The sequence below is a fragment of the Poecilia reticulata genome, chromosome 14 (assembly GCF_904066995.2).
Source record: "Poecilia reticulata chromosome 14, P_reticulata-male-v2, whole genome shotgun sequence".
Lineage (NCBI taxonomy): Eukaryota > Metazoa > Chordata > Actinopteri > Cyprinodontiformes > Poeciliidae > Poecilia > Poecilia reticulata.
This window is the reverse complement of record NC_088843.1, coordinates 21,366,302-21,378,115: the sequence shown is the minus strand read 5'-3', so window position 1 is coordinate 21,378,115 and position 11,814 is coordinate 21,366,302. Positions and strand designations below refer to the sequence as shown.

General features: G+C 42.8%; 1 protein-coding gene across 1 annotated transcript in view; it reads right to left on the bottom strand.

Annotated features, from left to right (window-relative positions):
- Positions 1 to 4,561: 4,561 nt before the first annotated feature.
- The window catches only part of LOC108166059 (uncharacterized), a 55,634-nt gene continuing 48,381 nt past the window's right edge, over positions 4,562 to 11,814 (bottom strand). Inside the window, exons 3-8 of the mRNA XM_081615898.1 lie at positions 7,170 to 7,229; positions 7,041 to 7,069; positions 6,491 to 6,505; positions 5,981 to 6,391; positions 5,625 to 5,855; positions 4,562 to 5,152 (exon numbers count right to left, since the gene is read on the bottom strand). Coding sequence (XP_081472024.1) covers positions 4,886 to 5,152; positions 5,625 to 5,855; positions 5,981 to 6,391; positions 6,491 to 6,505; positions 7,041 to 7,069; positions 7,170 to 7,229 — 1,013 coding nt within the window. The 3' untranslated portion in view covers positions 4,562 to 4,885. The remainder of the gene's footprint in view (positions 5,153 to 5,624; positions 5,856 to 5,980; positions 6,392 to 6,490; positions 6,506 to 7,040; positions 7,070 to 7,169; positions 7,230 to 11,814) is intronic.

Below are 11,814 nucleotides of genomic sequence, written 5' to 3'. Positions count from 1 at the left end.
GTTTTTCCTATGATGCATTTCCTTCGTGACATCAGCTCCAGCAGCCAAGCTCTTCTTTGGGTCCAGTTTCACGCATGAGGCGCCACGTTCATCTGATCACAAGAGATGGGTTCTGGTGTGAAATTTATGAACTAACTCCAGTCAATTATTCATTACTGGAACCACTTTTACTCAAATAACTGCATAGCACCTTAAGAGCTCCTTTAAACTTCATTAAAAGCATTTTAATGTCTGGATGTGGCAGGTCTGTAGTGATGGAGCATCTGAAGACTGGCTTCAAGGACAGATGTTATGCACTTGGGCAAACACTTCACCCGCCATGCCAGCTGCTGGAGGTCAGAGGGTGCGGTGGCACATGGCAGCCTCATTTTTGTCAGACTGCCCCAGGGCAGCGGTGGCTACTGTCCTGTGGCTACAGGACTGTCCTGTGGCTACAGGACAGTAGCCACCGTCAGCGAGAGAATGACTGTAGTGTAAACGCTTTGAGTCCTCTGGTCTTAATAAAGTGGATCAGTTTGTAAACTTTATGAAGCTCATTTAAAGATAAACTAAATGCTGCAAACAGCAGAAATTATGTTTAAGATGAAAAAATACTGAAAACATCCAAAATGTTAAACTCTGACCAAAGAAGACAGCTGCCACTAACGGCTCATTTCCAATCCAATCCAATCCAATCCAATCCAATCAAATCCAACTTTATACAAAGTGCTGATACAAAGTGCTGTACAGTAAAACACAACATAGCAATAAATTAAAAAAAGAACAAAAAAAACAAAAAACTCTTACAGTTTAAAAACGAAAACATACAATTTAAAACTAGAGCCCGCTGGTGTTGAAAGCAAAGTAAAATAAATGGGTTTTAAGACGAACTTTAAAAGTGGACAGTGAAGGGGCCTCTCTGACCTGCAAAGGCAAGTCGTTCCATAATTTGGGGCCAATGACAGAGAAAGCCCTGTCCCCTCTGAGCTTCCTCCTGGATCTTGGTACCTCCAAGAGCAGCTGATCTGCTGACCTGAGAGACCGATAGGGTATGTAGGGGTAAAGAAGCTCAGAGAGGTAAGCCGGGGCAAGATTATGCAGTGATTTAAAAACAAACATAAGAATTTTAAAAGGAATCCTAAAATATACAGGCAGCCAGTGAAGTGAGGCCAGGACAGGGGTCACATGTTCCCTCTTTCGAGTTCTTGTCAGAAGTCGTGCAGCGGCATTTTGAACCAGCTGCAGACTTGAGAGCAGCGACTGACTGACTCCCAGATAAAGTGCGTTACAGTAATCCAACCGAGTTGAAATAAAAGCGTGGATCACTGTTTCAAAATGCTGCCTGGAAAGAAAAGATTTCACTGATGCCAATCGCCTTAAATGATAAAAGCTGGACTTAACCACGGCTCTGATTTGGCTGTCCAATTTAAAATCACTGTCCACCTTAAAACCAAGATCTGTAATAACAGGTTTAAAATATACCTCCAAAGGTCCCAGGTCAACAGAGGAGGACTCACAGGAGCCACTGGGTCCAAACACCATCACCTCTGTTTTCTTTTCATATTAAATTTAAAAAGTTCAAGGCCAACCAAGCTTTAATATCACCTAGACATGCCAGGAGATGTTTGATGGAATGGACATCCTTCTGCTTCATGGGCAAATAAATCTGACAATCATCAGCATAACAATGAAAAGAAATCCCATGTTTCCTAAGGATAGAACCCAGAGGCAGTAAATAAAGAGAGAAAAGCAGAGGGCCCAGAATTGAGCCCTGCGGGACACCATAAGGCATTGAAGCAGCAGATGATTCAGAGTCACTAATTTTCACTGAAATTGTTCTCTCCTCCAGGTAGGAGAACCATTTAAGAACAGTGCCACCAATACCTACAAAGTGCTGTAATCTTGATATTAAAATATCATGGTCTACTGTATCAAAGGCAGCAGTTAGGTCAAGTAAAATCAGAACAACATGGTGACCAGAATCACATGCAAGAAGGATGTCATTAAAAACTCTTATTAAAGGAGATTCTGTGCTATGAAGAGTTTTAAAACCTGACTGGAAAACCTCCAGAATGCCATTGTCATCTAAAAACTGTCAGCTGACAGTACACAAGTTTTTCGAAAACCTTAGAAAGAAAAGGCAGCTTAAAAATAGGCTCATTTAGTCATCGATTGATCGATTAGTGAGTCTCCTCTGTCACATTTAATTTTTTATGCTTAATTCAAAACGGTTTGTTCAGCTTCTGCTCCATGGCTGCTCTGTGTGGCTTTAATTAGTCAACTAATTTAGTTCTGCTAGTCTGGTACTAAATATTGCTCCTTTTCCAAATAAATGCTGCTTGGCTCTACTCCACTCGCTTTCTGAGCGTTCCACCGGCTTTTTTTTTAGGATGGCCCTGCTTTTTAGGTCTCTGCTGTTCACTGATTGGCTGTGGGTGTGGTCAGATTGAGCAGCAAAGACAGAAGAAAAACGAAGGTGCTACGTTTCAAACTCACTGCAACACGGAAGTGATGGAAGATACAAAAAAGCCATGAACAAAGGGATAAAGTTCGTTTTGGTCTGTGGCCTGTAAAGATGGCACCGAGCGACTGTGCGAGACGGAAACGCCTCACAACGTCTGACGCAGTGACGTTGGTTCCAAAGCTCTATTGGCCGATAGTAGACGTAGAAGGCAGCTCTCCTCATTAACACTCCAGTAATGAAGGCGTTAACCATTACTGGAGCCATTTTTACTCAAATAACTGCACAGCACTAAGAGCTCCTTTAAACTTCATTAAAATAGTTTCAACCAGCATTTTAACCATGGATTAGCACATCAATAACAATTTGCACACAGCAAGTTTTAACTATTTATTGAGTGTTTTAATAATTTCCATTAAAATACAAATGTTAATGTTCTTGGCTCTTCACTGCTGCTCCTCAGAGACGAGGTGGTTTCATGTGACGGAGGAATAAATGTCACTCAGCAAATAAGAGCCGACGTTCAGTGAAACGTGATCAGATATTTGTGTTAGGATCTGGATGTGGCAGGTCTGAAGTGATGGAGCATCTGAAGCCTGGCTTCTCTCTTGCTCTCGGTGAAGGCAGACGCTTCTTTCCTCTGCTCCCTCCCTGCCCTTACCTGCGCTGCTTGCTCTGTTTTTGTCCTGTCTTTTTTCGATATTTTTGGAGCACATCATCCAAATCTACAAATTATGGATCTGGTCAACCGATCTCTCAAAGCAATTGATCAAATTTTTTGACAAGAAGTCTGGGCACAGGAGAGCCCTCTTGTCCTGCGGGGACACACCCAGCGGAATTCACCCTGGATTTATTCATGATAACAGGATTTCTGCTGTTTGGAGCTTGTGGATTCCTGGATTATCGACAAATTTGGGATTGACTTGGTCGAACTAGCAAACACTCAGACTGTTGGTGTGGACAGAGATGAGGACTCTAAAACTCACTCTCGGGATGGAATCGATCTTGGAGAAGTTCTAGTTTCGGTTCAGTGGAACAACCAAACTAATTTGGATGATTGGGAACTGAGATGTATCGGAGAGACTTTAGGGAAAATTGAAATTCATAATCTTCTCAACCCAAGACATTCTGTTTCTGAATTGACTTCCCCCGTGTGGCCTTGGAAGGGCTGCGTGTTTCTAATCTCCTTGAATATATGTAAACAAAACGCTCTTCCCTCCTCACCCCCTCCTGTATCCATGGAATTGCGAAGCTGAACGCTCCTAAGGACATCATGCCTTGATAACACCTCTATCGGACTTTGCCAGGGGCTCTGTAAAGTTTCTTCATGGCCCTGTGACATCACCTCCTTCACTCATGTCTCTGTTTTGCCCATTGTTTTGTCTGAATGTTGCCATTTGCCCAAATGTGTCCTTTCCTCTTTTTTGTTTTAGTTTGTTAGAAACTGTGGAGTACTCCATATTTAACCCAGAAAATGATTATTTTAGTTTATTAGTAATATTAGAAATTGTGGAGTACGCACTATTTAACCCAGAAAAAGATTATTTTAGTTTATTAGTAATATTAGAAGTTGTGGAGTACGCACTATTTAGATCAACATTATACAGCCCAGAAATGGAAACAGAATTAGAATATCTACAAACTAGGAATCCAGAAATACTTAACAGGAACAGTCACTGCTTAGTTTATATTACTTTTAACCCAGAAAAGAAATTAGATCAGTCACACTTTAGCTTATTTTATCAGAAACTGTAGAGTACTCACTATTTAAAAATGGAATTAGAAACTTAGCAACCCTGAACAGGAGGACTTAGTTTACATACTTTAGAACAACAATAGATTAGTTTTCTTTCCTCTTTCTTTTGGTTTGTTATTTTGTTTGTATTTCCTTTTAAATCATAACAGCTGGTAGAGGTGAGCTACTGGACAGTAGCGACAGCTGCCCTGAGGCAGTCTGACAAAGATTGACATGAATCGGCGCCCCCTGTTGGACAATCTGACCAGCAGCAGCAGGCGAGGCGGGTGACGTGTCTGTTGCACATTGACAAGAAGGACAGAATGGGAATCGAACTGGCAACCTATCCTACCACATTATTAACAACATTAAATTTGAAACTACTGAATCAATTCTTATCCCTTGAAGTTAATATTTTAATGTCAGCTATGATCTTAAAGTTGCACTATGTACATTTTTAAAAAATAATTTTTAAAGTATTTGTTGAAACGGTCACCATTTCCTTCTCCCAGTGCTAACTAGAAGCAATCAATCAGCGAGCTTCCTGGTTCTGATTGGTTGTTCCACCCCGGTCTCTGCTATGCTAGAGCTAGCATAGTTAACATGGTGGCAGATAAAGTTTTTCTGAAACAGCAAGTTGTTTCTCCACCGTTAGCACATTTAAGATTTTAACTTAAAAAACTCATTCAGCTTTAAAACCTCTGGTTCTGTTAAGTTTCCTTGGCTTTCACAGCTTTAAGAGCCTGGATTTTGTTTTGTTTTATTTTTCCTTTGGCTGAAAACGGGATTTTCTTCAAAAGTCTGTCCTTGAAGTTGTCATCCAGTTTGACACGAAAAGCCTTAGCCAGGAGAGGAGAACGGATGAGGAAGGATCTGGGCTTGTGGTTGATCAGCACGTCCAGCTCAGACTGTTCCTTTTCCGCTTTTATGATCCCAACAATCTGCATGGTGACATTCTGGACAGCAGCAGCTTTCATCTGGACACAACCAGGGAAACAGGATCATAATGAATTAATACACATGCAACCAAACATCCGAATAATTTGTAATAAAATTTATCGACATGTTTAGATGCCTGAATGATCTTTATAATGTTCTGTAACATACAAAGCATCGTTTTTATCCAGTTTAGTGATTCAGTATGAGATTTTTTTCCCTTCATCATGTTGTTATTCTCATCTAACAAAAGGGCGGCGCACCCAGGGCAGCAGCCTCAGGCACCAGTCTACCCAGGTCTTATGTTGTTTGTTTAAAGTATATTCATTCATTCATTCATTCATTCATTCATTCGTCGTTCACCTTACATATAGAAAAAGTAAATAAAGATGCATAATTTTAATTCCACTCCACATTTATGTCTTCTCTGTCACATAGAGAAACGACATTCTCCACTCTGGTTCAGGCCTGGATTTCCTGCAGTCTGATTAATAACCTGGTAATAACTGGTACCTGATGAATTTTGGTGAAGTCGGTGGAGTTCAGAGACACCGTCTCACAGTAATGGTTTGTCAGTAGGTTGGTCACTCTAACCAAATCTCCCACAGACGTTCTTCTCAGCTGCTTGATGTCTTTGCGCCACAGCTTGATCCAGATAGAACTGGTTTCATCTTCAAGTTTGAACTTGCATGTATTTACTTTGGTGCCATCTTTCTGGAATTCAATCTGAGGACCTGGATCTATCTGAGGACCAAAAAGTGATTATAAACCAATCCTGGAAATGATCCAACATTTTCAGAGCAGCATAATAAAACACAGAGAGCCACAAATCTCTTGTTATGAATTTGTTATTGGCAGTAATCGCTTACCTCAATCACAGTTCCTTCAACGCTCACTGCTGTTTCCTCCTTAAAGGATTTGATCTTCTTGGTGGGGAAAACTGGACTCTGCAGCTCCACATTCTTGGGAACTTTAATCCCGTTAGTCATTGAGATTTTGTTGTGCTTGGTCACCTTCATCACCGTCTCACCATACATTACATCAACTTCCACATCAGTGAAAAGGTAAAGTCGTCCCTCTTCTACTTTATTAAATTGCTCTTCTCCATAAACCATGACTTTGATGCAGTCGGTCTCGTCGCCGACTGCCATATGGAAGAACTTCTTCTCCTGCTTCTCTTTGGTTTCATACGTACGCAGAGCACATTTCTGAATAATCTTTCCACCTACACGTTTCCCATTAGTGTCTCCTCTTTCCTTTAGCAGCTTGATGCTCTGTCTCTGGAAACAAGTTCAGAGAAATGATAGAAATTCAAAAAGCAAATTCTAACATGAGAGCAAAATAGAATATTTCTAATAAAAACTAAGTGTCCAACTCACCCCATGAGAAACCTTCTGAAAAATAGACAGTTAATTATTGGTTAGACATATTTTCTACTTGGCTTAAATTTTTTGCAGTGAATTTTTATCTAAAAGATACATGCAATGTTACAAGGTCATACAAAACCACCACAATAAAAGTACTAGATGACATAGTCACAGTTTTAATTTTCAGTTCTGACTGTTGGTTTTTCATTTCCTAACATCAGGAGGAAATCTGGAGCGACAGAAAGGGATTGCAGCTACCGCAGTGCTCTGGAGCACAGTATGTCAAACGCCCTCCATTAGCTTCAAAAACACACATTTTCACTGCGCCATGTAACATCCCTACTACAGAACCCCTTTCGTAAATTATTTAAATTTTTATACAATTCAAACTGTCTGACAAATTCACCTAGTTCATCTTTCATTTTCTTGGGAAAATCAGTTTAGTCACATCATTGCACATTACTTTTTACACAGCTAGTCAACTAGCTGTGTAAAAAGTAATTGCAGAGCAAAGAATCAACTAGTTGGTGCAACCCCTAATGTTGGCTACTGTGATGGTTACCTTCTCAGACTGCGGACTTCCTGGATCGTCTGTAGAAGAAGAAGAGTCATGGAGTTTCTGTTCCGATCTTTAATTTTATAAACAGATTTTGACCTAATTTTATCTGTAAGGTTGATTCATTAAACTCACCAGATTGAGTTTCATCGCCTGAAGAATCTGAATCAGATTCGGTGTTGTTCTTCTCAAACTCTGTTAAACATGAAGAGCAGCGAATCATCAGCAGCTCAGATTAATGATATCAGGAGAGACCTGAGCTCAGGCTAAACATCTGGGTGGACCTAGCCCCGCCTTCCAGATACAGCTCCTCCTCAGAGACGGGGCTAGGTCCATCATTTTGACAGCTGAATGGTTGCCATGGAGATTAAAAGATTTCTCAAACATGAAAGAAACAAAGCGACAGTCCAGGAATGTTTTTGATGAGAGAAAAACTTTATAACATGATGGAAAATAAAATAAGGCGTTTTTACATGATACCGCCCATTTAAACCAGGAAAATAATGTATGTATAATAATAGACCTTTTTCACAACAACCGGAAACTGCATCTGGCAGGGAGGGGGCACTTCCTATTTTTGTGATGGTATGCAAGTATTCTAAGGAAAAACTTCTTTCTTTTCATCACCATTACTTAATTTACCAGCATTTTCTTTTGCTGATGCGGAGGAAATTGCAGCGGCGAATTCGCCTACCAACAAATGTGTGAAGGGATACAAGTTCTTCCACAAAGAATATTGTCGAGGATTTTTTGTGTTATCATTTTTATTAATCCAGCATTGACGTGATTTTCTTGTCGCCGCCTAATCGTCAGGTTTCACATCATGTGTTGGTTTTTTACTGTTCAGCGTCGGATTATCTGTTTTTATGCCATAATTCACATCTTGTTCGTCGCTCCGTTTTATGTCCCGCTTCTCCTGTTTCAGAGTTTTGCGCAATGTGCGCCTCCTTGTTTTTTTTTTAAAGCCCCTAAGGTGCAGGGCGGTCGGGAAGCGTATCGATGGGGAAAAGGCAGGCTGACATAAACCTTTTAAAACAACGGAAACAATTTCTGCATTTTGACTATTGAAATTTAAAAGTTCTGTGTTGTTCTATCACCCCGTGTCATACCGGACCACTTACAGCTCCGGTGTTAATGTTATAAAATGAACGCTTTCTATCGTGGTATCACTCATGGAGGGATTTCTTTATTTAAATGGGTTCATTTTTCAGAGGGATACAAAGTGAGAGTATCGTGATTTTAGCTACCAGTAGCAGGAGAACGGAGCTGCGCCAAGAAGCTAACAGAAGCTACAAACACTGAAGAGAAGAAGAAGAAGAGCTGCCATCGATACAGCTGCAGCCAAGCATGATTTAATGTTACACAATACAGTTTTACCAAGTTGCTCAAAGTCTAATCTGGTATTGTGCATGTAAGGTGTAAAGTTTACCTTCGACCAAACGCCCCCCCAAAGGCATCCCAGCGCCCCCTTTTGGAAAAATGTCCGCCAGCGCCCCTGCCGTCCTCTGAACGCCCCCTGGGGGGCGGTACCGCCCACGTGGAGAACCGCTATTCTAAAACAATACAGTCATGTTTGAGTGATACTGATGTTAATAGACTGTAGGAATTATTTACTCATTATCACAAGTTTATTACATGACATGTCAGAAAAACCCAGTTTGAAGACATGGGAGTGAAAACTCACCAGGTTTAACAGCATCATCACTCTCAGTCTTCTTCTTCTTTAACTCTGTTAAACACAAAGAGGTGGGTCAACATGAATTAATCTGGTTCTGATCCATAAACCAATCCAGAACTGAGATCAATCTAACTGCAGGTTTCACCAGCAGCAAAACACATTTTGAGAAATGAATCACAATAATACAAGTTCACTTTTTAACCAGCAAGGGGAGCTCTAAGATCAATGTTCATTGTTCTTAATGGAGTTATTTTAAACCATAGACTGTCATGTTTCTGGCCCGTCTGCCTGCTATGTTTCTCTCCTCTGTACTCCTCATCAAGCTCATCTGGTTCACCTGCATGCTGCTGCGCTGGAGCACAATCAGGCTCATGTCTTCCACCTGTTCTCCAGCAGTTATATTCAGCTCTCAGGCAGGCAGACGGTGCCAGATTTTTGAAAGCCATCGAGTGAGTAGATATCCAGCGTTCTTCCTGACCTGACCACGATCACGAACACATTTTTGACCCTTGGATTTCCCCTGCCTTGCCTTGCCCACGTCGGATTCTTCACTGGCTTCTGTTTTCTGGTCTCGACCCTGTTTCTGCCTTTTGACCTCTGCCTCCTGCCTCGCCCTTGGATTTGTCTGCCTGAGATTGCCTGCTAGTACTGGACCTTTTTCCGTGACCTGACCACTGCTCTTCGCCCAACCCTCAGATACGTTTGTCTGGTCCTGCTGTCCTAAACCCTGTGCCTCCCAGTCCTGTGCCACTTGTCTTTCCACTGTGCTACCTGGATCCCTCATCCCCACAACCAGGAAGGTTAGTGATCTTTTCCCTTACAGACTTTTGGCCTTCCCCTCCTACCTACAACCCTCTAACCTGTTCTCTGTCCTCAGAGGTTCCTGTTCCTGCTCGTGGTTCCCCGTCCCTATACCTGGTCTCAATAAAGACCTTATTGATTTTTACTTTGTCTGACTGAAATTTCGGGTCCTCAGGTCTGAACATTACAGAAAAATCTGGCCAAACATGGACCCTTCGTCAGCACAAGATTGGCGCAGCAATGTTGAGAGTGCCATCAGTCGCCTTAATACCGGCATGAATGAAATCATTTCCACGCTTCGTAACATGTCTTCTCCTCCTGACCAGGCACAGCCACAGACACCTCCCCAACCAGCCCCTGCAGTTCAGCCCGCTGTGGTCAAGGAGCCTCGTCTGACCCCTCCCGAGCTATTTAAAGGAGACTCTGACCAGTGCCGTGCTTTCCTCACTCAGTGTGAGATACACTTTGAGTTGCAGCCCTCCTCTTTCCCTACTGAACGCTCCAAAGTGGCATTTGATCTCACTTCTGTCCGGTAAGGCTAAACAGTGGGGGACAGCAGAATGGCAGAATGAATCAGATTCCTGTTTGACCTATTCTACATTCTCTAAAGAACTGATCAGGGTTTTCGACCCCATCCTCCCTGAGAGGGAGGCAGCTAGGGGGCTACTATCCTTGAAACAGGGGGGTAAGAGTGTAGCCTCTTACATCATTGACTTTCACCTGTTATCTGCAGACAGTAGCTGGAACCAAGAGGCATTAATGGATGTGTTTATGCAAGGTCTTAATGAAAATATCAAGGATGAATTGGCCACTCGAGATTACCCTAAGTCCCTCAAGGACCTTGAGGATCTGGCAACCAGGATAGACCTTCGCCTCGCTGAAGGAGAAGGGAGAGACGTCACAACGAGGTTTCATCGACCCCATTTGGTCACTCAGGTTCTCGGTCCGAAGCCACAAGTTTCTCCTTCCCCTCAGTAGAGTCACCAGATCCTGAGCCGATGCAGTTGGGGAGAACAAGGATCTCCATGGAGGAACGTTGTCGCAGAAGGCAGTTTAATTTATGTTTTATTGTGGAGGCAAGGGTCACATGGCGGCCAAGTGTCCATTAAAAGGGCAGGCTCAGTAGAGGATAGGGGAGTTCTACTGAGCCATAACATGTTGTCCATCTCCTCATTTTCTTTCTCTGCTAACCTTGTGGTCTCCTCCATTCCCCACCAGGTATCAGTCTTCATTGACTCCGGAGCTGATACAGAGTTCATGGATGAATCTTATGCCAGGGGCCTCAACATCAAGCTCCTCCACACTTCATCAGTCCATAATGTTCTAGCTTTGGATGGACATCATATTAGCCGGTCAAACCTCATCACAGAAAGGTCAGCCTGACGCTTGGGGTAATCATCAGGAGGAGATCACTTTTGTTATTATTCACTCACCACAGTTGCCCATCATTTTGGGGGCCTCATGGCTTAACAAGCATAACCTCACATTGACTGGCAGGCCAAGGAAATTTTGGGCTGGTCAAGGTCTTGCTCTGCTACCTGTTTGCTCTCTGCCTGTACCCCTTCCCTTCCAGACAATGCCATCGAAGAAACTTACCCGGACTTATCCAAAGTGCCACCTGATACCACGATCTGAAGGAGGTGTTCAACAAGTCCCGGGCAACAGCCCTCCCCCCCATAGGCCCTATGATTGTGCCATTGACCTCCTTCCAGGTACATCACCCCCCAAGGGGCGTTTGTATTCACTGTCTGCTCCCGAGAACCAAGCCATGAGGAGGTATGTACAGGATTCTCTCAAGGCGGGTATCATTCGCCCGTCCTCTTCTCCTGCTGGTGCGGTTTTTTTTTTGTTGGCAAGAAGGATGGTTCTCTAAGGCCTTGTATAGATTACAGGGGTCTTAATGGCATTACCGTTAAGAATCGGTATCCCCTTCCCCTCATGAATTCTGCCTTTGACCAGATCCAAGGGGCCAAGTTTTTCACTAAATTAGACCTGCGCAATGCATACCATCTTGTTCGCATCAGGGAGGGAGACGAGTGGAAGACCGCGTTCAACACTCCCACTGGTCATTACGAGTACCTGGTCATGCCCTTTGGGCTATCCAATGCACCAGCAGTCTTCCAAGCTCTGGTCAATGACGTCTTGAGGGACATGGTTGGGCACTTTGTATTTGTTTACCTTGATGACATTCTTATCTACTCTCAGGATCTGGATTCCCACAAGTACCATGTTCGGTCGGTTCTTCTTCGCCTTCTCCAGAATCATCTTTTTGTAAAGGCAGAGAAATGTGAGTTCCACACC